The sequence below is a fragment of the Rana temporaria genome, chromosome 3, assembly GCF_905171775.1.
Source record: "Rana temporaria chromosome 3, aRanTem1.1, whole genome shotgun sequence".
Lineage (NCBI taxonomy): Eukaryota > Metazoa > Chordata > Amphibia > Anura > Ranidae > Rana > Rana temporaria.
Window position 1 is genome coordinate 133,897,160 of NC_053491.1, and position 26,406 is coordinate 133,923,565.

Sequence of the window (26,406 nt, forward strand, 5' to 3'; positions counted from 1 at the left end):
CTGTTACAGCGATCATCACAGGGTTGGTCTCATAGCATATTTAGAACCATTTATACCGTTTTTTTTTTCCTTTGGGAGGGTGTTCTCTAGTCTAGAGATCCTTCAGTCTCGCAAGCCCCTGCATTTTAATCAGGCTTTTCTCCTGGCATCCCAGTGACCTGTGGGATCGCTGCTTGCCCTAATCTTCCCAGCAGGTTGATGCCTCACTACGTTGGTTCAAGTACAAATAAATTACCAGGTTACAGAGCTAGATCAACAATAAACATAATCTGTATGCTGAACTCACATTGTTCCCCATGATATAGTGCAGGGATATGCAATTAGCGGACCTCCAGATGTTGCAGAACTACAAATCCCATGAGGCATAGCAAGACTCTGACAGCCACAAGCATAACACTCAGAGGCAGAAGCATGGTGGGACTTGTAGTTTTGCAACAGCTGGAGGTCCGCTAATTGCATATCCCTGATATAGTGGTTTGATTGAAGATTGAGATGGTATCTGGGAAGAGGGGTTGTAGTTTAGGGGCAGATGATGATATGTAATGACATTGCTGCACATTAGACTTTAATTAGGTCATTAATTAATTATTAAGTCATTAACATGAAAAACTATCTCTTTATTCAACTTGACCACACCCCTTGTTGTAATTAGCCACGCACAATTTGCCAATATGCACATCACTGCTACTTCACCCTACGTAACTTTTCATTGGGTTGACCACCCTGCCTGTTTTCCTTTACATTTTTTATTATTTTGCTAATTTTCGGTCTCCGTTCACATGACCACCAGAAGAAATAGAGATGGTGAATCCCCCTAGTGGGGACAGCTATAAAAACCCACTAGAGGCTTTAATCATTTTCCACTCTATCCAAAATAGTAAAACAGTTTTTTTTTTTTAAAACCACCTTGTCCATTAAACTATGGCAAATTATTTTCACTACGCACAATGGTGCAGTTCTTTGCTAAAAAGGAAATTATAATAACTGATTCTTGAGGAAAAGGCCCTTCATTGATGTACAAATTCAGCAATGCAAATATATATTGTATGAAAAGTAAACTGTAAATATATAAATAGATTAACCCATAAATGGTAGCAACAGTTAACATTAACTTTGCCCACACTGGGCCTTTTAAGTACTTGCTGTAGGAGCTCCGAAGAGTAATTTCCACCCTCCCTTCCCACCCCTATTTATTTCCAGCCTATTTATAATATCTAGGTATCTGTGGATAATTCCACCACTTATATGTGACAGTACTTCAGCTGAGCAATTGGCAGCTCAGACACAAGTGATGCATTGTGGAAAGGTAGGGAAAATGTACAAGTTTTCCATTATACCAAGAAGTGCTAGGCCATGGAAGTAAGGTAGAAAGCGTAAATGCTTCTTAGGGTCCACAGGCCCAACTATTGTAAAGTACACATTAGCAATAATATAAGAGTAAGAAATACTTACATTTAAAAATGAAACTATGTAGATAGAATGTAAATAAGAATTTGCATAATGAATTTCTGAATGTAATTAATAATGTAGATAGATAATATTGATTGTGCAGCTTGTCAGTTTTGAAGATGTGTTTTGGAATTAGACCTGCTAACATGGTACTGTGCTTGTACACGGCAGATAATTATTAAAAATAGCAGCACTAATTATATATTTAGGGTATTCTTAGGGTCCCCAGGCCCAACTATTGTAAAGTACACATTAGCAATAATATAACACTAAAAAATACTTACATTAAAAACTAAAACTATGTAGATAGAATGTAAATAAGAATTTGCATAATGAATTGCTGGGTGTAATTAATAATGTAGATAGATAATATTGATAGTGCAGCTTGTCAGTTGTGAAGAAGTTTTTTGGAATTAGACCTGATAACATTGTACTGTGCTTGTACACAGCAGATAATTATTAAAAATAGCAGCATGATATATTTTTTAACAAAACATCCTGTTTTTTTATTTTTTTATTTATGATATTTTATGACAAATTCTCTTTAATGCGACACCAGGGGTCTGAAACGCCCCTAATGTCTCACCTGTCCTTAGTAGATGGAATGCAGATCATATTTCATCAGCTTCTGCCACAGCCATACAGGTTGGGGAATGTTAATGGAGTACCCAGAATTGACATTATACAAGTCACTTCCAGGCCCGCAAGAAAAAGGGTAGGAGAGTGGACAGAAGTTCAATCTGCTCAATTCTTTCTACCCAGTGGCAAATGCCATGCCTCTCCTGTCTGTCAATGGGTTCACGGTACACCTGGATTCATGGCACGGGCGTCATTACAAGGCGAGTTTGAAAGCAATCAGCCGACTGCACAGCCTCCAAATTGTTTCTATCTGACAGCTGGCAGTTGGCTTGTCACATTTACATGCTGTCACCAATGTACAGCATTCTTCAATGTGGTGGCAGCAAAAGAGTTAAAGCAAAAAATGGTCCCCTATGTGATAGCTACAGTATAAAGTTAATTGAAAAACAAAAGTGTAAAAGATTTACAAGGTACACCCATGCACTTAAAAATCCCACACCAAAAGAATTATGACCCCACCGCCCTTACTTGCAAAAACAATGCCTGCACTACACATGTTACTTATCAACACACACGCTGGAGTGGGAGTAATAATTCTGGGGCCATTATTCATGATTAACTCTAAACTGATGACCTGTGGACAATTTGGGGTACCGAAGTTTGTTACCATTTCAAGGTCACATGTAATTTTAAGGCTTGACATGTTTGGTAACTATTTTTATGCACTTTTGCGATTGATAAGCTATTGTGCAAATATCATGTGACTGAAAAAATAAATTGGAACTATCTCCAATTTATTCCACAGGGTCTCTGCTTTCAAAACATGTTTTCTGTTTTCTTTTGTTTTTGGGTGGGGGGGTTATTCTCCAGGGCCTCTGCTTTCAGAAAATATGTACATTTGGGGAGTTTTAGGTAATCTTTAGATCTAAAATGATAATTTTAACATATGAAAGAAAAGAAAAAAAAATGGCTTTAGCAATGGAAGAGTAACTACCAGCTAATGAATACAGGAATGCATGCAGCCTCATATACATGGTTTATTCCTTGTAGAGGTTGGGCATGTCTCATGCTGACACATTGCTTATAAGAACTGAGAGCACTGCTGCCATCAAAAGAACATTTAGAACTAATGCAATTTGTGTGTGATGTTAAACAGATGTACTAATATAACTTTTCAGATTCATCTGTTTGGTTGTCAGGAATGTAGCTGTAAATTTTCTCCATGTATCTGCTAAATTAACCCTTCCAATAAGTTTAACATTTAAGCAATGTCTGCTCTTTACAGCAGCAGACATAGTTTTAATATGGATGGTGTATTCTAAATGTAGCTGACGTCTCTATCATTTTCTTATATGCTTATGTTTTATATTATAAAATAATAAGTAATCAGAAATACTTTGAGTTGGATGAACTGTATTCACACACCAATCTCCACTCTCTTTTTACAGAATAATGACATAGTTTACTACAACGCCAAGGAGGATCACTATGATGTAAGTAACTAAATGTTTCCCTTTGTTTTCATCTTAAAGTTAACAGCTGTGTCAGCTGTTTTATACTTTTAAAAGCAAAAGTTTGCTATGCCCATTGTTAGCCAGAAAACCTTCTATGGCTACTTAAAGCAGAATTATACTCACTTTGGCTCCTTGGCTCCAAACATGCAGAAGCATCTCTCTTCTGCATTAAAAATCCTGCCTGTCTGCCCATTTTAATATATCATATATGAAGTTCCACTTTAGTAAATCAAACAGGGTCTGTCTTCTTGGAAAGCAGGGCTAAACTGTACCAATTGTCATCATTCTGCCCAATGTGAATGCCTCAGTGGCCATAAGGACAATCACAGTTAATGGTGAGACCGCAGCAGATGAACTTAGTGCTTCATAGAAGTCAGATCCCTCTAAGTAATACAGTTTTAAAGGGGGGGAGGGGTTAGCTAATAAACATGTAGTGTCTGATCTGTTTTACATTTACTTTTTCACATTTATTTTGGCTGATATATATTTTTTTTCTTTACATCTTATCCTTTAATTCAAAATATAAAATAAAGAAGACTAGTTACTAAACCATATGTTTGTGATATATGACCCTTCTCCCATACATGCTACCAACTCTTATATCCAGTATGCTTCTTTAAATCGGGTAAAGTTATTTTATTGTTCTACATGCAGAATAATGCTTAATACCGTTTTGGTAATCTGTTTTAGTTTCATAAATGATGAACTGAAGTCTGTTGCTGACCTAATTTATAATATAAACTTCAAAAGACTACCATACTTTACTAATGAGCATCTAGAGGCTATGGGTGTTTTTAAAAGTCATACATATTTTATTTACATAGCATCTATGCAAATCAACTCATAACAGAGGTATGCAAAAAAAACAATTTTAAAAACTATTTGTATATTAAGTGGACAAATAACAATCTCAATTCAATTTCAGGTAATAATCCTTTTTGTGAAAAAATACTTACTGTTTATAGAGACCCTGAAAACAAAATACAGTTGAAACTCGAAAAATTTGAATATTGTGCAAACGTTTATTTATTTCACTAATGAAAATGAAAAGATGAAACTAATATATGATATGGACTCATTACATGCAAAGAAAGATAGTTCAAGCCGTGATTTGCCATACTTGTGATGATTATGGCTTACAGCTCATGAAAACCCCAAATCTCAGAAAATTTGAATATTACATGCAATCAATAAAACAAGGATTACACATAGCACACAATCGGAAAAAACTATAAGCATGCATATGTACTCAGTGCTTGGTTTGGGCCCCTTTTGCAGCAATTACTGCCTCAATGCGGCATTGCCTGAAAGCTATCAGCATGTGGCAATGCTGAGGTGTTATGGAAGACCAGGATTCTTCAATAGGGACCTTTAGCTCTTCTGCATTGTTTGGTCTTATGTCTCTCATCTTTCTCTTGGCAATGCCCCATAGATTCTCAGGTCAGGCGAGTTTGCTGGACAATCAAGCACAGTAATCCCACATTCATTGAACCAGGTTTTAGTGTTTTTGGCAGTGTGGGCAGGTGCCAAGTCCTGCTGGAAAATAAAGTCAGCATCCCCATAGAGCTCATCTGCGGAAAGAAGCATGAAGTGCTCCAAAATCTATTTGTAGATGGCTGTGTTTACCCTGGACTTAATGAAGCACAGTGGACCAACACCAGTGAGATGACATGGCTCCCCAAATCAACATAGACTATGGAAGCTTCACACTGGACTTCAATTATCTTGCAGTGTGTGCCTCTCGATTCTTCCTCCATACTCTGGGTCATTGGTTTCCAAATGAGAGAAAAGAGGATTTTGAACCTCTGAGCAACAGACCAGGTCTGTTTTTCTTTAGCCCAGGTATGACGCTTCTGACGTTGTTTGTTGTTCAGGAGTGGCTTGACAAGAGGAATATGAAATTTAAAGCCCATATCCAGGATCCATCTGTGTGTGGTGGCTCTTGATGCACTGACTCCAGCCTCAGTCCACTCCTTGTGAAAGTCCCAACACTTTTGAATGGCCTTTTCCTGACAATCCTATCCAGGCTGCGGTCATCCCTGCTTCTTGTGCACCTTTTTCTTCCACACTTTTCCCTTCCATATAATTTTATTTTAATGTGCTTTGATACAGCACTTTGGAAACATCCAACTTCTTTTGCAATTACCTTTTGAGGCTTTCCCTCCTTATGAAGGGAGTCAATGATGGTTTTCTGCACAAATGTCAGGTCAGCAGTCTTTCCCATGATTGTGATTCCTACTGAACCAGACTGAGAGACCATTTAAAGGCTCAGGAACCCTTTGCAGGTTTTATGGCTTAATTAGCTGATTAGAGTGGAACACTTTGAGCCTAGAATATTGCACCTTTTCACTATATTCTAATTTTCTGAGATTGTGGATTTGGGCTATTCATGAGCTGTAAGCCATAATCATCACAATTATGAGAAATCACAGCTTGAACTATTTTTCTTTGCATGTAATGAGTCTATCTCATATATTAGGCTCACCCTTTAAGTTGTATTAGTGAAATAAATAAACTTTTGCACGATATTCAAATTTCTCAAGTTTCACCTGTATTTTTAAGTGTCTGCATTAGGAATTCAGCTTATGAAAAATAAAAAGTAGAAGTGTTTCTGTATAGTCAAGAGTTCTGTATAAACTGTACTTTTATTCTTTTTTCTTTGGCCATAGATGAAAATAATTTTGAATGATAATTCTTGGTAAAAGTCTTAGGCCCCATTTTCATCGGACATGTCTCCTGGGAGCTTTTGGTCTGATGTGTGTACACACCATCAGACCAAAATCCTGCGGACAGAGAATGTGGTGACGTATAAGACACCAACGTTCTCAAACACGGAAGTGCAATGCTTCCACGCATGCGTCAAATCAATTTGACGCATGCACGGGATTTCGGGACGCTGGTTACACGTCATAACCAAGGGACATGTCCGATTAGGTGTACTAACCATCGGACATGTCCGACGGACATGTTTCCAGCGGACAAGTTTCTTAGCTTGCTAAGTAACTTTTGTCCGCTGGAAACCTGTCCGCTAGGCCGTACACACAGTTTCAGCGGACATGTTCGGACCGTGTGTACGCAGCCTTAGGAAAATTTGTATGCAAATTCTCATAACATTCTAATATAATTTGACAAATTTGTTTGCTTTTAGCATTTGATTTTGGAATGAATGGACTTCCAATAAAAAACACATACACTATTAGAAATTGGTTGAGGGAAAATTTTAATCCTTCTCCTTCAAAAGTTATTGTCACTGCAGTCGAAAATGAACATCGATTTGGTCCACTAGTGGTTAGAAAAACAAAAAATGTTTTAGAACATTCTTTTTCCTAAGAATTTTCATTTCAAATTCTACCAATCTATGGCTTTCCTTCATTCCTTCCTCAAATCACTTGTTTTTGAGCTTCTCCAACATGCCTTAAAGGATTTAACTAGGAAGAATTTTCCACATGAAACAAGACATGAAAATCCTGTGACTTGTCAGACAGTGCTGACCAGCTGAAGCGCTATGAGACTCCTTTTTTACTTGGCAGTTTTCAGTGAGACAGTGGTGGTGATTTAATAAGCATAGCTTCACCTCATTTATTTACTAAGCTACGTGAAATTTCACATTTAAAGTGAAAATTCTCTTTTCTAAGTGAACAGCCTATACTGGCTTACTAAATATTGACCAAAAAATGTATTGGTGTTTGGTATGTTCTTTGGTTTGGTTGTTCTTTTTAGAAGTGGGAAATATTCTTAAATATTAGAACTGTGAAACAGATACTGTATTCTTTTTTTGTCCTGGCCTTTAGTTTGTTTCTCTTTGCATATTCTTTATAGTTGCATAAAGGTGCAAAGTTTATGAATTCATGCACACAATGGAGTATGAAATTTCCATATCTACACAATTAAAGGGGTTGTAAAGGTACATTTGTTTTCCTAAATAGCTTCCTTTACCTTAGTGCTGTCCTCCTTCACTTACCTCATCCTTCAATTTTGCTTTTAAATGTCCTTATTTCTTCTGAGAAATCCTCACTTTCTGTTCTTCTGTCTGTAACTCCACACAGTAATGCAAGGCTTTCTCCCTTGTGTGGCGTGTTGTGCTTGCCCCTCCCCTGGATACAGGAGAGCCAGAACGCCCACTAGCACACAGCTCCTTTCTCTATCTGCAATGTAGAGAGCGTCCTGACTCTCCTGTAGTCCAAAGGAGGGGGAGAGCACGACACTACACACCAGGGAGAAAGCCTTGCATTACTGTGTGGAGTTACAGACAGAAGAACAGGAAGTGGGAATTTCTCAGAAAACATAAGGACATTTAAAAGCAAAATCGAAGGATGAGGTAAGTGAAGGAGGACTGCACTAAGGTAAAGGAAGCTATTTAAGTAGACCTATGACCATGGTAAAGAGAGCAGATTTGTAGCCTTTTACACAACTTTGACTACTCAGAGACTTTAGCTCATGTTCAAAAATCTGAACTGATCTTGTCTTTTCATGTAGCATGGATAAATCAGTTAATAATTAGGCCATCTAACTCAGGTCAGATAGTATGTACTGTAATAATATGAATGTATGGCTGTATTAAAAAAAAAAAAAATCAAATACATTAATTCAATATCTGAGAAAACATTCATTTTTTCCAATGTAGAAGGCATACACCATCTAGATGTGCTTTTTTATAGAGTACCTAATCAAGTCTGCTGTCTTCTATTCATTTTATTTGTCTACACTTACAATAAATAGTAAATGTTCCTGGTGGTAACATTTTCTGAATTAGCTTTTTTTGCATAAGCAAGAACACTAGGTAGTCTAAACTACAAAGATATGGAATCATGGATCAATGCCAACACATATTGCTTTTTACTTTAAGAAACCTTGCCATCAAATTCTGACCCTGTCAATATCAAGAGTGGTTGGTAAATTATCCTGTTTTATTATTATTATTAAATCATGATTAACAATATATGTACTATTCACTAAAAATGTAAATGTATAATTTCCCTTTTAACCTCCCTGGCGGTATGATTCTTTCTGAAAAAAGGTGCTGAAAGCGGTACCATTATTTTGCATGGAAATTTGGCGTTTTAGATTGCAGGCCTGCAATTCTTAGGAATAACTCACCTAAATCTGTCCAAACCAGAGTCTCTAATAGACTATGACAAAGTTTGAAACACAAAATCATAAATTATAATATAATAAATAATAACAAATAATAATTTAATAATAACAATAGTTTTTATTCAATAAATTTTAACAAATAATATATTCAGATACTCTGATTTTTTGGGGGGTCAAACAGGGGTGCAAAATGATAATTCAATAAATGTCTCGGGTGTGGAAATCCTTAAAGCACGGTATGGCGCAAAGTCCAACATCACAGTCGAGACAACAGTAGCGCGTTTCTTTGCGAATTTTCCTTCCGCTGGCGTCGCGCTTGGAGCAGCAAACCACACACATCCGTGTGGGTGCTGCTTTTTTTGGAGTGGGTGGTGCATATTCCAAAAAATGTCGACCAGTTAGTCGCTCTGGATTTACAACCCCAGAAGCCCGTCGTCCAGAACGGTTTACCACCGTTGGTTTTTGGTTTTTGAGGAAAATTTGTTCAGCCACCTTCCACATAAAGTCCGCATGGACGATAGACCTGACATTTTTTTTTTTGAGCAGGATGAAAGAGTTCCAAAGACATTGCTCCAAAAGATGTCGGAAAATCTTTTTATAATATTTTTTTTGCTGCTTTCTCATTGCAGGGTAAAAAGTCATGGCCTGGTCAGCCCTGTCCACACCTCCCATCGTGTGGTTGTAGTCCAACACCACCTGTGGCTTTAGAACGTCTTTCCCACCTTTGGTATGGACCATGGCGGTCGAGGTGTTGTGGACCGTGCTCAAAAGGGAAACGTCCTTTTTGTCCCGCCACTTCAGAGCCAACATTTTCCCCTTTTGCCATGCAGCTACTTGTCCTTTCCCGAGCTTTTTGTTTGGAAATCCTGACGGCATGTCACGCCGGTTAGGCCTCACAGTCCCATAAGCGTCTGTCCTATTCAGAAGTAGGAACTCGTATAGTTCTGGGGACGTATAGAAATTGTCCGTAGTGATACAGTAGCCCTGGTTGAGCAAGGGCTCTATCAATGAAAGCACTGACGCGGTTGCCATCCCAAAATCACTGAATCTCGGGGAGAATTTGGTCCCTTTGCCAGTATAAAGTACTGAGTTCCAAATATATCCCGAGCTGGACTCACATAACATAAAGGATTTTATCCCAAAGCGAGCGCGCTTAGACGCAATGAATTGAATCCAGCTTAGGCGACCTTTGTAGGCCATGAGACTTTCGTCTATTGAAATGTCCCTCTCCGGTATGTAGGTCCGCTGGAAATTCTGCAGGACCATTTGGTAAATATCCCAAATTTTTTTAAGCTTTGGAGCTGGATGAGACCGTTCGTCAAATTCCTCATTATTTGCAAAGTGCAAATATTTCATTATTAGTGAAAACCGATATTCGGACATTACTGTTCCAAAAAAAGGTGTGGCCAATAATTTATTTGTGGTCCAGTACCACTTTTGGAGTGGTTTTCCCACCACTCCCTGCAAAATTAGGAGGCCAAGGAATTTCCATATATCCTCGCTGGTCACAGGCTCCCATTTTCTGCGTCTTGAAAATAACTGCTGGGTAGCAGATTGCTGTTCTTCATACCGATTGGTCTCCAAAACAATTTTGTCGATCACCTCATCGGTCAAAAATAGTTGGAGGTATTCTAAGGGATTGTCATCCTCTATGTCCACTTTTATTCCAGGTGATCCTGTAAACGGAAACCTAGGGGGCGCTACGTGCTCCGTAGCGCAATCAATTGCGCACCAGGTCCGCACGTCGCTGGGCACAGGTGCAGGATCGTCAACCACATCACTTTCTGCATCCGACGATGAACTTTCCCACGCGTCGCTGTCGCTCAGCTCCTCCGCAATGGATTCGGCATCGCTGTCGCTGTTTGGCAGCAAGTCGCATAATAAGTTTGATGCAGAGGCGCGCTTTGCCATTATTGCTGTGCAATATACAGACACTGATACAGTAATTCTGCAGACAGGGCACTGGAAAGCACTGGGGGGGGCAATCAAAGGTCACTGTATTTTTTTAAAATTTAATCCAATGATATCAGTGTGTTTTTACTGTGTTTTACTTTGTTTTACTTTTTATACGTTTGAATTTCCCGCCGCCCCCCCTCCTTCCGCCCCCTGCGTCGCGACGCTCGCAGGGAAGGGAATCAGGGGAACACACAGCATCGAGCGGACATCCGCCCGCCGTGCACTGCGAGGATTCAACGCTGGATCGCGGAGAAAAGGTAAGAAAACCTTTTTTCTGCATCGAGCGAGGCAAGCCCGTGTGTGACTCGGGGTGACCATTCGCAGCCTGAAAATCTCACCCCGAGTCACACACGGGAAGACCGCCAGGCAGGTTAAATGGTACAATGCAGAGTAACAGATTTTTGTTACAGAAATTTCTGTTAATTAACACAAGTTTTGGAAAGTGCTAGAAAACTTTAGTAAGACTTGAATTGTTTGTGTGCTTAATTACTTATTTAATTGTGTTCTAATGAACCATTTCTATATTTTAATTATTATTGAAACAGATGATGAAATGCACATATTTTTATTATCTCTGTAATATTTAATTAGTTCTTATTTAGCTGTAAAATGTAATAGAACAATTCTTGTCAGCCGTTGCAAATGGACTGTGATGTGACACCACACTTTGCCTGAGGAGGATCAGTACTCAGTTCCATGACTTACAAACTATAAATAATTGTGCAATTAAATTTATTAAACCTCCAGTTGTATTTTGAAGTAGATACCTGCAGAGATTTCTCATTAATATAAACATCATAATAATTAAACACAATTTAAATTAACTATCATGTATGCAGACAACTTGATACTAAACACATTAAAATAAATAAATATATAACAAAGTCCAGTTGTGACAAAACACACCTTAAGGTGGAGTTATTCCATTACTAATAAGCCCTGTACACATGATCGAATATCTGATGGAATCTAATCCGATGGATTTTTTTGTCAGATATCCGATGAAGCTGACTTTCATCAGTCTTGCCTACACACCATCGGTCAAAAATCAGACCGTGTTCAAACGTGGTGATGTAAAACACTATGACGTGCTGAGAAAAATGAAGTTCAATGCTTCCGAGCATGCGTCGACTTGATTCTGAGCATGCGTGGATTTTTGACCGATGGACTTCCACACAGACAATCGTTTTTTTATCCATAGGAAAAATTTAAAACACGTTCTATTCTTTTTCACTGATGGAAAACAAACCAATGGGGCCCACTATCATGCACTTTTGCCCCAACCACAGAAAAAGTAAAAGGGCATATATATATATATATATATATATATATATATATATATATATATATATATATATATATATATATATTTATATATATATATATATATATATATATATATTTATATATATATATATATATATATTTATATATATATATATATATATATATATATATATATATATATATATTTATATATATATATATATATATATATATATATATATATATATATATATATATATATATATATATACGAGTATAAGCCGACCCGAATATAAGCCAAAGCACCTAAATTTACCAAACAAAACTGGGAAAACGTATTGACTCGAGTATGAGGCCTTGTACACACGGCCAAGAAACTTGACGGGCAAAACACATCGTTTTGCTCGTCGAGTTCCTTGTGAAGCCACCGAGGGATCTCGGCGAGCCAAATTTTCCCATTGCCGTCGAGCAAAAAGAAGACATGCTTTATTTTTGGCCCGACGAGATCCTCTGCGGTTTCCTCTTTGAAAAGTGTACACACGACCGGTTTCCTCGGCAAAAAAAAAAAAAAACAGCAAGCTTCTTGCTGGTTTTTGCAGAGAAACTTGGCCGTGTGTACGAGGCCTAAGTCTAGGGTGTCCATCTGCATGCCTCACTGTGCCTCACTTTGCCTCACTGTGTCCATGTGCATGCGTCACTGTGCCCATGCCTCACTGTGCCCATGCCTCACTGTGACCATGCCTCACTGTGACCATGCCTCACTGTGTCCATCACTAGCCTGACGTTTAACATGGGAGTCTATGGAAGGGGTGCCCGGATTTTAAAAATCAGTGCTCATGTGTGCCAAGTTAAGGGTCCAGGGGATCTATGACCGGCTGGTAATGAGTCCCCAAAGTCACCGGAGAAATGACTGTATAACATGGGAGTCTATGGAAGGGGTGCCCAGCTTTGAAACATTGGTGCTCCCCGGCCGTAGATCCCCCGGACACCAAACTTTGAACACTTGTAGAGGAAGAGTGGGGCTATATGTGTGCCAAGTTTGGCCAAAGTCTGGGAGATCAAGCACAAAAAGGTGACTAGAGTATAAGCCGAGGGGGGCATTTTCAGCACACAAAAAATGTGCTGAAAAACTCGGCTTATATTCGAGCATATACGGTATATACTACTGAATGGCTTAGAGAATGGCCATATCTGTTTACTCTCTCCTAGAAGCCTAGTTTAGTCATTTACACACAAGGTCAGATTTATTAAAACTGTAGCACTTATAATCTGGTGCAGCTGTGCATGGTAGCCTATCAGCTTCATTTAAACTTTGACAATAAAACCCAGAAGCTGATTGTTTTTTTTTCTGCAGCGTTGCACCAAAGTTTGCATGCTCCAGTTTTAGTAAATCTCCTCCACCGTCTAGTAAATCTCCACCACAGTTTTAAGGAAAGAAATTTACTTGATTTCCCCATCAACACAGTCTTTGTTAATGGGGGAATCCCTCCCAATGCACTAATGTATTTTGACAGTGGAATTTTTCGCCCCCGTCAGAATAAAATTAGCCAGATTCAGGTAGATGGGCGTATCATCGACGGAGCATGCGCAGTGACGTGGACGTATGATCGCTTCCCTGTGCGCATGCTCACAACTACGCCGGCCTAACTTCCTGGGATACGCCGGCCCACCAGGTTACGCCGAGCACATAAATACGCCCAGACATGCGCCCGCCTGACGTAAAAGTACATCCTGCTTTTTTCCCCCCTGAGCAAGGTACTTTTGTTCTGCAATGCCTGCTAGAGTTTCCACCACGGACAAGAGGAAGAAGAACTTCTCGCCAGAGGAGAAGGCTGCCGTCATATCTGCCATTGATGTCTTTCTCCATGGTGCCCAGAGTCGGGATACCAGCCGGGCCAGGAAACAGGTCATCCTGGAGACCATTGCCAGTGCCCTTGGCAATGAGTCCCGGTCCGCCAAGGACATTAATTAATAAAATAACGACCTGAGGCGCAAGGTTGGGATAAGGTGGCCGCCATAAGGAAGCACCAGAGGGGCACGGGTGGCGGACCACCAAGTGATGTGACTTTGGGTATAGCTAAAACTATGTTACATGACCATTTTATACACACTATAAGGTTCAATTACTGAAGGCAAATAGGCTGCTCATTGTGCAAGGGAAGTTTCACATTGCAAGGAAATTTGCCCCTGAGTTATGTCTTGGAATAAATATTCTAAGACATGTTATGTTATGGAAAGTAGATGTTTCTCTGTAACAGACTAAAGCTGGCTATGAATATAAAATAGTATTGTTCCTGTCTGGCTTCTAAAATTCATGAGTCTAGCAGATGCCCACTAGCTTATTAGAAGAACCAATGGGCTAATTTAAAAACCTGTTTAGTTTTCTGCTGTTCCCCCTTTTCAACGATGAACAGCAGAAGCAATGTCTGGACCTGCGGTATTAATTTGATCAGTGATCTGTAGGCCTTTTAGGGCAATGTTTATTTAAACCATGTACACCCTAAGTAATAGAAGCAAGTGCCTTCTCCTAAATGTAGCATAAAATAGATCTTCTAACTCATATCCAGTGAAAATTGCTTCAGTCTGTTGGAATAGTTCTAAACATGGGCAGAAATCAGATAATAAAGTAAAAACAGGTAACACATTTAATTTTGTCAAAACATTGATTCTTTCATTTTGCTTATTCTAATTATGTTCTGCTTTTTAGGCTAATAACACACCAGTAAAATGTGTTCTACTGATTCAAAGCCTTCTATACAACACCTATTTTAATGTGCCACATTGTTAGAAAGAAATGTTGAGAAATGCACTTTTGACTTTCTGGAGATTGAAAGATCAACATTACTTTTAAGTACTTTTATGTCAAGTCTCTGTCACATGTGTCACTGTAAATGAAATAGCATTCACACCTAAGACATGTTATCACCATGAGATATGGCAATCCATTCTCAGCCTTACAGGAGTAGTTGGAGAAATTGATGTCTCTTCTAAGTTATAAATCAATGAGTTCAAATGGCAGCTTTTTTTTTTTTTTTTTTTTTTTGGTGAATTAAAAAAATTGTGTTTTTCTCAGGTTGTCATTTAAAAAATAAATATCAGTAGCAATTAAAAAATAGCTGGTAAGAAACATCACTTAAACTAGAATTAGACATATTTAAATGGGTCTTGCCAGACTTGCATATAATCACAGGGCGACTAATCACTGTGAATGCACTAATTTTAATGTACCAACGTCCCGGGAAAGTGACAATGAACAATTCATGGACTAATAAATTGGACTTTTGGCGGTACAGGTAGTTAATGTAAAAGATCTATAAATATTTATTTTGTAAAAAATGCATAAATATAAACTTGTATACATAATTTCATGAAACAGTATCAGCATATGATATCAGTGCATCTAACACAAAGTAAGAGATGAATTTGTACTTATACAGATACATTCATGGCATAAAAGAACATAGCGTCAAGAAGGTATAGAACTCTTAGGGGCAGATCCACAAAAGGATTACAGTAGGATTACGCCGGCGTATCTACTGATACGCCGGCGTAATTTTAACTTTCCCGCGTTGTATCTTTGTTTTGTATCCACAAAACAAGATACGACGGGATCTGGGATCGACCCGACAGGCGTACGTCTTAGTACGCCGTCGGATCTAAGCTGCAATTTTTCGGCGGCCGCTAGGTGGCGTTCCCGTTGAAATCCGCGTCGAGTATGTAAATTAGCTAGTTACGGCGATCCACGAACGTACGTCGGCCCGGCGCATTTTTTTACTTCGTTTTCGTTCGGCTTTTTCCGGTGTATAGTTAAAGGTGCTATATGGTGGCGTACTCAATGTTAAGTATGGCCGTCATTCCCGCGTACAATTTTGAATTTTTTATGTCGTTTGCGTAAGTCGTTCGCGAATAGGAATTTGCGTAGAATGACGTCACCGTCGTAAGCATTGGCTTGTTCCGGTTAAATTTCGAGCATGCGCACTGGGATACCCCCAGGGACGGCGCATGCGCAGTTAAAAAAAAACGTTGCTTACGTCGGGTCACAACGTATTTACATAAAACATGCCCCCATTACATCCATTTGAATTCCGTGCCCTTACTCGGCAAGAGATACACTACGCCGCCATAACTTATGGCGCAAATTCGTTGAGGATTCGAAACACAAAACAGTAAGTTACAGCGGCGTAGTGTATCTTAGATACGCTACGCCTGGCGCAATAATGCGCCGTTGTACGTGGATCTACCCCTTAGTGTTTGAAGCTGAATCCGATATGCATAATAGTAGATCTTGCATTTACTCTCGACATGTTTTGCGTACAGGACGCTTCATCAGGAGCATAAAAGTCTAATAACGGACATACATAACAAAAACAGAGAAACATCAAAAAGATGTCAATTAGTCAAACCAGTTTATACATAAAACATATAAAAATCACAAATAAAAGATTAAAAAGCTGTTAACATGTTGCTGCCCATGCAATGAACGGACCAACCCATACATCAAGTGCATAAAAATCCAGGTAAGACACCCAACAAATAAGTAGCCAATCACATACGAGGTACATATAGTGTGATCAGAAACAAGATTAGATTGTAGTTCATATAGGTATAGCCTTATTTACAAAAACACCCATTTTGGGCATCCAAACAAAAAATCCATACACAAGGGTTAAAACAAAAATAAATGATTAATTATTGAACTTATGGATCAATCGAATCTCCAAGAGTCGATCCAACCACTGATTGTGTGGTAAAGAGTGTACAACGCTTTTAAACTACCCAGCCTCCTGGGCATGTGGTAGGTACGCAAGGAGAGAAAAGACAATACCTCAGTAACGAGGAAAAAAACGTGACTCACCGTTGTGTCTAAAGGTACAAAGGTAGGACTATGGTACAGACTGTTGGTAAACAGTATATGTAAATGGGCATAAAAGCCCTAACTGGGATCCCACTGGCAGACCTTGGACTGAAGTAGACTCCAAATGGCAGATTGCCAATTGGCCAGACAGTAGAGGGGAGGTAACCACCTCAACAGCTACCGACAGAAAAATAAATCTGTCATTAAGTAGAACCAAGTCTGTAGAGAAAGCACAGGGAATTAAAGCGGAGTTCCAACCACAATTAGCATTTTTTAAATGTATGTCCTTTCATCCTGCGTTTTTATAATATAAATCTGGTCACTTACTATTTTACAATCCGCCGCCGATCCACATACATATTCAAAAAAGATAGTTTATAAAACTGTATCTACACCGTTGTCATTTTGCTTGTGGGCATTGTGAAGCCTACAGGCACTTACTTCCTGGAAGTCTTGGATGGGGAGTGATAATTGGACAGCGCACTGCATCCTGGGAAATGATGACACACATTTCCCAGGAGCATTAGAGGGAGATGATGTCAGAATCCTAGGTGGTTTCAAAGGCAGATTTCGTGGGACCGCATAGCAACAGGCATTTCCAGATGAGTAAAAACAAAAATTCTCTTTTTTTTTTTCTTTAGTCGTAAGCTACAGTTTAAAGCAAAATAGTTTTTTTTTTATGGAACCTCCACTTTAAGTTAGGGGGAAAAAAGGGAGATTTTCTTTATATAGATATGGTTGCCCCAGGCAGCCCATAAATCACAAGCCATAAGAGAGGTACCTGATCATAACAAAGTTGAAACAGCCAGGAAAAGAGACCAGCAAAAAAATGGAGGTCCAAAAAATATATATATATATAATAACAGTTAAATGCACTGATATCATATGCTGATACTGTTTCATGAAATTATGTATACAAGTTTATATTTATGCATTTTTTACTAAATACATATTTATAGACCTTTTACATTAACTACCTGTACCGCCAAAAGTCCAATTTATTAGTCATATAACTAGACATAGTTTGGTTTAAAAGTCTTTACTGTGGGGTAAACAAATACCTAATTTCAAAGCCTATTGTCTTTTTTGCCAAAGAAAATGTAGTTCTGTTTACCCATTTTTTTTATCCAGACACCCTCCCAGACACTACGCAAATCCTCACCATTTACTTTTTTCCAGCTTAGTCAATATGGACAGGATTGTGAGAGAAGAGAAGCAAACTGTTGAGAACAATAGCCAGATTCACGTATTGCGGCATATCTTTATGCCGGCGTAGCGCTTACCATTTGCACTACGCCGACGTAACATAGTGAGGCAAGTACTGTATTCACAAAGCACTTGCTCCCTAAGTTACGTCGGTGTAGCGCAAATGGCCTGGCGTAACCCCGCCTAATTCAAAGTAGGCATGTAGTGGGCGGGCTTCATTTAAATTAACCGTGACCCCAGGTAAATGAGGGCCGTTGGTACGGCACATGCGCGCGGATACTCAGAATCATGTCGCAAATACTCATTGCTTTTGACGTGACGCCCAGCCCCATTCACGTTTCTTACGCAAACAACGTAAAATACGTTATGGGCTGCGACATCTTTTTGGTGGTTTATCTTTACGCCGGAAAAACGCCTTACGTAAACAGCGTATCGGGCGTAAGTACGTTCGTGAATCGGCGTATCTAAGTCATTTGCATATTTGACGCGTAAATCCATGTACACGCCCCTAGCGGCCAGCGTAAATATGCACAGAAGATACAACGGCATAGGAGACTTACGCTGGTCGTATCTTAGCCAAATTTAAGCGTATCTGGTTTCCAGAATACGCTTAAATATACAACGGCGCGCATTCGGACCTTTTGAATCTGGCTACATGTATGCATTCTACTCCAATCTACAAGGCTCTATTTGTTAAAACCACAACCCTTTTCAATGCAGAAAAGCCTGGTTCACAGTACTGACTTCCCTTTACCAGTCTTAATGCTGATATTCATAGAATTACAAGTAGATAATACAAACTCAGATTAAGACACTTTTTTTAAATAAAAAAAGATGGTCCCTTACCTGTTCTTTGTAGGCTGTAGATTTGCAATAAGCCAGGAGTTTGTGATTCAGCAGGCCACTGGGGCACTGGGGCACATGGAATCTTGTCTTGATGGCTTTTCTTACTGTTCTTAAAGGAGTAATAAACCTTTCCTTTTATTGGTGGTGAAATGAATAAAATTAAGTTACCTTCATTTGTATATATATTCTTCAGCCTCAGATGCTGAGAGTCACTACTCCTGATTTTTTGAGCCAGCAACCTGTTTTATGTCATGGTTGTCTATTATCTTAATGTTATTCACATTTCTAATGCAACTTTTTTAATAATCAACTTATACTCATCCATGTTACATTTTAAAATGTGACTTAAGGATCTTGCACAGTTATTTTGTTAATTAGAAAGAAACAATGGGGTAGATTCACAAAGAATTTACGCCGGCGTATCCATAGATACGCCGGCGTATCCATAGATACGCCGCGTAAATTCAAATCTGCGCCAGCGTATCTACTTTCTGTATTCAGAAAGCTAGATACGCCGACTTTAGCCTAATATACGACTGTCATAATGTCTCTTATGCCGTCGTATCTTAGGGTGCATTCTGACGCTGGCCGCTAGGGGCGCATCCGTTGTTGTCGGCGTAGAATATGCTAATTTCCTAGATACGCCGATTCACAAACGTATGTGTGCCTGGCGTTCTTTTTTTACGTCGTTTGTGTTAAGGCTTTTTCGGCGTAACGTTGTTCCTGCTATTAGGAGGCGCAGCCAATGTTAAGTATTCTAAATGTGAATTTTTTACGTAGTTTGCGTAAGTCGTTTGCGAATAGGGCTGGACGTAATTTACGTTCGCGTCGAAACCAATACATCGTTGCGCCGCACTTGGAAGCAATGCACACTGGGATATGTACACGGACGGCGCAAACGTCAATCACGTCAGGTCATCATAAATTTACATAAAACACGCCCCCCCTTCCACATTTGAATTACGCGCGCTTACGCCTGCCCCTTTTATGCTATGCCGCCGCAACTTACGGAGAAAGTGCTTTGTGAATACAGCACCTGTAAGTTACGGCGGCGTAGCGTAAAGACGATACGCTGCGCCGCCGTATCATTGCGCGCCCCTACCCCAATGACATTTAATTAGGTGTGTTGTTTAATAAACGTTGTTGCCTTTTTGACTTTTACAGAAACTTATGGTCAGCAGTATAGAAATTACAGAAATGTAGTGTATTGCCATTGACTTTAATTATTTTTTAAATGTAAGCAGGTGATTCAGCTCTGTTTATACGGTAAATCTAAAATGTACTTTATAACCAAATGAAGTATTGTGGTTAGTTGGACTTGTATTTTTAAGACTATTTCCCAGATGGCAGCTGGTTTAATCTTGGAAAAAGCTGCTGAGGAGGATCTTGCATTGAACGTGTTATCACGATAATTGATTTTTCTCTTACTTAGATGTGGAGATGGTCACTTGAGACTGGTGGAGTATCTGCACTATGTAGCCTAGGCTCATCTGGCTTCTTTTGCCCAATTCTGTTAAACACTCATTTGTTCCAATTAACCTGCTGTGCTTGTGATTCTACACAGACAAAAACAATAGAATGAAATTAGCAATATATAGAAAATATTATTTTTCAAACCAAAGGGCAATTATCAATATATATATTTTTATATGGACTTTAAACTGAAGGACTTATGAATAAATGGTTGTGGAACAAATCATTTGATTCTCTATTATTTCTTATGGGGAAATTTGCTTTGATATACAAGTGCTTTGGATTACAAGCATGTTTCTGGAACAAATTATGCTTGTAATCCAAGGTTTTACTGTACTGTATATTTATAATGGAATCAGTATAATATACACATACCGGACACTTTATTAGGTACACCTGTTTAATTGGAATTTCTTACCTCATGTTTGTTTTTAAATTGTTGAATTGAATGGTTTTTTTTTAATAGATTTTGTATGGTGTTTTGTGACATACTAGTGCGGTTTTTCTTCTTTCTCCCCATATATGAGCTCATATATTCACCACTGCAGAGGCTGTGACAGTATTGTTGGATTTTATTACCCTGGGCTATACTTCTTGTCTGCCAAAACATGAAAGTGTGAGGCATATAGCTCTGGTGAGTTTACATCTAAGGCCCCGTACACACGGTCGGTTTGGTCCGATGAGAATGAACCAAAGTTCATTTTCATCGGACCAAACCGACCGTGTGTATAGGCTATCGGTCTGTTTTCCTTCGGTCCAAAATTTTAAAACATGCTTTAAAACCGAACCGATGGACCGCTGCCCGATCGGACCAAACCGATGGTTGGTACAGAAAAGCATCGGTTCAAAACCCGCACATGCTCAGAATCAAGTCGACGCATGCTTGGAAGCATTGAACTTCGTTTTATTCAGCACGTCGTGTGTTTGACGTCACCGCGTTCTGACCCGATCGGATTTTGGACTGACGGTGTGTACACATATCAGGTCGTACGGCCACTTCAGAGGTGAACCGATGAAAACGGTCCGTCGGACCATTCTCATCGGTTTTGTCTAAACAGGTCTCATGGGGAGAGGTATATGGAGCACCAACGATGTGGTGTAAAGATCTTTTTTTCTATGAAAGACTCTATCTGTGAATAGTCACTGCGCATTTACTTACCTATGGACTTTGGATATAGTAGTTTTGTTCTTTTCTTTTCACTGGTTGATTTCAATAATGATCCCTGGTGTTTTTTGTATTTCACTGGTTATTTACAGCTATTATCTATGTGGGTTTTATACCCCTAGCATCCCCTTACCCTTAACCTCCCTGGCGGTATGATTCTTTCAGAAAAAACATGCTGAAAGCGGTACCATTATTTGCAAGGAAATTTGGCGTTTTATATTGTAGGTCTGTCATTTTTAGAAATAACTCACTTAAATCTGACCAAACAAGCTTCTAATAGGCATCCCGGGTATGACATTTTTTTAAAAACAAAATTATAAATTATAATATAATAAATAATTATAAATAATTATAACAAATAATAATATAATTATAATAAAAATTATTCAATAATGTAATCAAATCAAAATCACTGAAATTTGCTCAGTTGCAGAATTGTTGCTGTCATTATTTATTTTTTTTTATGACGAATTTCCCCACAAATCGCTATCGCACAATTCTGCAAGTGATTATAATTTATTATCGCTGTTTTTTAGCTGATCTAAAACTATTTTTGACATAAAGGGACACTTTTGGTTGCTATGGACAATCTACAGTTTGCAGGGAGAAAGAAACGTTTTTATTATATAAAATGACATGCATGACACAGGACAGACCACTAGGGACAAGGGGGGTGTGTTTTTTTTACATACAGTACTGTAATCTATAAGATTACAGTATACTGTATGTATAGTGTTTGTTTACTTTTTTGAATTTGGCGCCGTTCTCCGTCCCCGTGCGTCGTAACGTCGCAGGGAACGGAGATCGGCGTCACACGGAGGCACTGTGTGAATCGAGCGAGGTCCTGCTCGCTCACACAGCGCGGTGGCATCGCTGGATCCAGGGACAAGGTAAGTAAAACTCCCTGTACATCCAGCGAGGCGAGCCCGAGTCTGACTCGGGGTTACCGATCCTAGCCCAAAAATCTCACCCCGAGTCAGACTCGGGAACACCGCCCAGGAGGTTAACATCATGTAATATTTCTTATTTTTATTTTTGTTAATTCCTCTCACTTGACACATTTAGTTTTCTGTGGCACGGAAGTGAATGAGAGTGGTGAACATCTGTTGCACTCATTTACACCTGTTCAATTGCTTGGTAACACAAATTGCTAATCAGCCAATCACATGGCAGCAACTCATTGCATTGAAGCATATAGACATGTTGAAGACATTTTTTTTTCAAACCAAGCATCATAATGTGAAAGAAAGAAGATTTAAGTGACTTTGAACATAACATGGTTGTGGGCTGGTCTGTGTATAAAAAAAAAAAAAAACTGCACACAACCATCTTTAGGGTTTACAGAGAATGGTTCGAAAAAAGAGAAAATATCCAGTAAGCAGGGGTTGTGTGGACAAAAATGCCTTGTTGATGCCAGAATTCAGAGGAGAATGGACATGGTTTGAGATGATAGAAATCAAAAGTAACTCAAATAACCACTTGTTACAACCAAGGTATACAGAATACCATCTCTGAATGTACAACACATCAAACCTTGAAGCATATGGGCTACAGCAGCAGAAGACCACATCAGGTGCCACTCCTGTAAGCTAAGAACAGGATACTGAGGCCCAGATTCTCAAAGGAGATACGACGGCGTATCTCCAGATACGCCGTCGTATCTCTGAGTCTAAGCCATCGTATCTATGCGCCTGATTCTTAGAATCAGTTATGCATAGATTTTTATTACCGCACAAAGATACGCGCATCTACGTGAATCCGGGCCCGAGGCTACAGTTCACAAAGGCTCACCAAAATTGGACAAACGTTGCCTGGTCTGAAGAGTCTTGATTTTAGCTGTGACATTTAGATGGTGAGGTCAGAATTTTGTGTAAATAACATGAAAGCATGGATCCATCCTGCCTTGTATCAACAGTTCAGGCTGCTGGTGGTGGTGTAATGGTGTTGGGGATATTTTATGGGCATTTATCTTCATTGTGTAAAGAAGTGCTTAACCATTTGAATACCAGCCTGTAATACCCCTTTATTACCAGGCAATATTTCAGTTTTTTGCCACTGTAATAGTTTGACTGACAATGAATCCATAATGCAAAACTTTACCTAGATGAGTTTTATTTCATTTTGAGACAGATAGATCTTTCTAGACAGATAGAGATTTATTTTGATGGTATTTAATAACAGCAGTTTTTTTTGTACAAACCCCCAACAATGACCCTTTCTTGGAAAGGAGAGACTCCATTTGTTTTTCTCTTTTTTTGCCAGATTTTTAAGGAAATGAGGAAACATGCTAGTACTGAGTGGTTTAACCATGGAGCTTGAGAATTGTACATTAGGTACATTAATGTACAGCTCATACAAAGAGCAAGGAGAATGTTAATATAGTGGTCACGTATAGTGGCAGCATAGAGATGAAGGGGTTAATGTTAAGATGTGCAGGATAAAGGAGGTGAGGGGTTCATTTACAGGTCACTGTGGATAACACTGGAGATAGTATTAATGAAATGGAAGTCCGGAGGCTGCACTCACTGAAAAAAAAAAACTTTATTAGAAAAACTATATTAATACAGGTAAAAACATCCAAGAATAAGCAAAGGAGTAAGGTAACATGAGTATGCAGATGAGAGTTTTCACTTCACTGTCTTCATTTCCTGAACGTTTGTTCTGGGTCAATACCTAGGGCTCCATTCAGACTTTTCTAGTCTAGTGCAGAAATGCAAACATCTTAACATGCACAGCTTTAAGGTAGTTCATGCATTTGTTTTTGATGGCAATGCACCACATTGGACCAGAAAATGCACCTGCGCTATGTTTTCTGAATCAGTTCACCACAACACCCTGTAGTGTATTACCATGCATTGTGGGGTGCTACAATGCAGGTGTGTTCCTTTAGTGCATCAGGGAGCCATTAAAATAAAAATGTCAGTGCAAACATTAATACATGCAAAGTGTGCCAATGTGCACATTACTGCACTGCGAAGCCAGCCTGCTTTTACTGACTTCCCTTATATACATTTTTGTTAATTTGCGGCATGGCGGCGGGGGGGGGGGTAAATATCCTGCACACACACACACATATATATATATATATATATATATATATATATATATATATATATATATATATATATATATATATATATATATATATATATATATATATATGTGTGTGCAGGATATTTACCCCCCCCCCCCCCCCGCCGCCATGCCGCAAATTAACAAAAATGTTCAGACTGTATTCCTCGATCGGCTTGGCCCGAATCAGGAAGCCCGAAGGCCCACGATGGGCGTCAATTGTCTTGGACCCGAGCCAAATGCACGGAGTGTCTGATATCTGCTTCCTGAGCCAAATTAGATAAGAAGCGTTCGTACAAACTAAAGTAAATAATCTACACTCAGACTTGTGTCTCAGGGTGAAGACCGTTACTTCTGCTTTTTTATTGCAAGCCGTGTGTTTTTATATGGATTACAAGTGCATTCAAGAGCGCATGACCGAACACACGATCATGCTCATTAATATTCATTAATATGTAATATTATTCTTGTGACGTCCTGGCGTCTGGCATCTGTCTGGTTCTGTGGTTCTTAGGGACTTTCCCGCTGTCCTAAAATAGTTGTTTTTTGCAGACTGAGTTCCTGTTCTGATAAACCATGTGATGCATCTCTGAAATACAACATTATATTAGCAAAGGGGTAAATTATGCATTACGATTATATGTGATTATTCCTATAGCAATCAATAACCTATTTGCATACGTTATATATATATATATGATCATATGTGATATAAAGCATGTGTTTGTGCATTGAAATAGGCATTTCATTATCTTAGTTTGACTATTTTTATCACATCCACTACAGTATCATGCCATATGGAATGAAGCAGTCTGAAGATTGTTAACTGTGATTATTGTCTGTGATTTTTTTAATATGCAGCATGGCGGGGGGGGGGGTAAATGTCCTGCACTGGTCATGGTAACTCATGTATTAATGTCCTGCACAGGGGTCCAGAGGTGCAGGGTGCTGTGTAATGTAAAGGGGTGCAGGGTGCTGTGTAATGTAAATGGGTCCAGAAGTGCAGGGTGCTGTGTAATGTAAAGGGTTCCAGTGATGCAGGTTGCTGTGTAATGTAAAGGGGTCCAGGGTGCTGTGTAATGTAAAGAGGTGCAGGGTACTGTGTAATGTAAGGGGTTCAGTGGTGCAAGGTGCTGTGTAACCTAAAGGGGTCCAGTGATGCAGGGTGCTGTGTAATGTAAAGGGGTCCAGGGTGCTGTGTAATGTAAAGGGGTCCAGTGATGCAGGGTGCTGTGTAATGTAAAGGGGTTCAGTGGTGCAGGGTGCTGTGTAATGTAAAGGGGTGCAGTTGTGGAGAGGGAGTACACAGTAGTGATGAAGAGACATTGAGAGATGCAGGGGGCACAGTGGGGTGTTTTTACATTTTAACGTGGGGGGGCACTTTTAACCCCCGCTAGCGATTGAAGAAAGGGTTAAATGACTGTGTATCGCCACTGCCGAAGCGCCCCCCCCCCTCTGAAAAAATTCCAGAAGACGCCCATGCTGCCAGCAGCTTCCTTGGAGTGCATTAGCAGTGGTGAACTCACCGCTCACAAATCCGATGGTAAAATTGCGGCGTTTTACCACTATTTTACGGCCGATGCTTTGGGCAGCACCAGTGTGAAAGGGGTCTTAGGAGATATGTATTATCAGTTAAAATAACCATAGTCAAAAAAGTTTTTTTTTTTTTGTGTGTATTTTACTATAGTTATTAAAATGGTTCTGCAATGCTGGAACATTCATTTTTATAACATATTTGACAATTTCCTGAAACTGCCTTACACATATGCTGTTTACAATTGAACTTTCACTCTCATTAGCTGTTTCTTTCATTTCCAGATTGTTCAACTTTTGGTTATGATTGGTTGTGATCCATGTTACTTTAATTATCTCTTCTATTCTCTAGGATCCAATCTTCCTACTGCTTATTGATTTCTTTCTGCTCAATGCAC

The 26,406-nt window shown here is 39.2% G+C and overlaps 1 protein-coding gene across 8 annotated transcripts in view; it reads left to right on the forward strand.

The window, feature by feature from the left end:
* The window catches only part of CACNA2D1 (calcium voltage-gated channel auxiliary subunit alpha2delta 1), an 856,738-nt gene that overhangs the window by 430,572 nt on the left and 399,760 nt on the right, over window positions 1-26,406 (forward strand). For 7 of the 8 annotated variants that reach the window (XM_040343442.1, XM_040343444.1, XM_040343443.1 and 4 more), the window contains exon 5: window positions 3,477-3,521. The exons of the other annotated variant lie outside the window; for it this stretch is intronic. In XM_040343442.1, coding sequence (XP_040199376.1) covers window positions 3,477-3,521 — 45 coding nt within the window. The remainder of the gene's footprint in view (window positions 1-3,476; window positions 3,522-26,406) is intronic. 8 annotated transcript variants of the gene reach the window in all.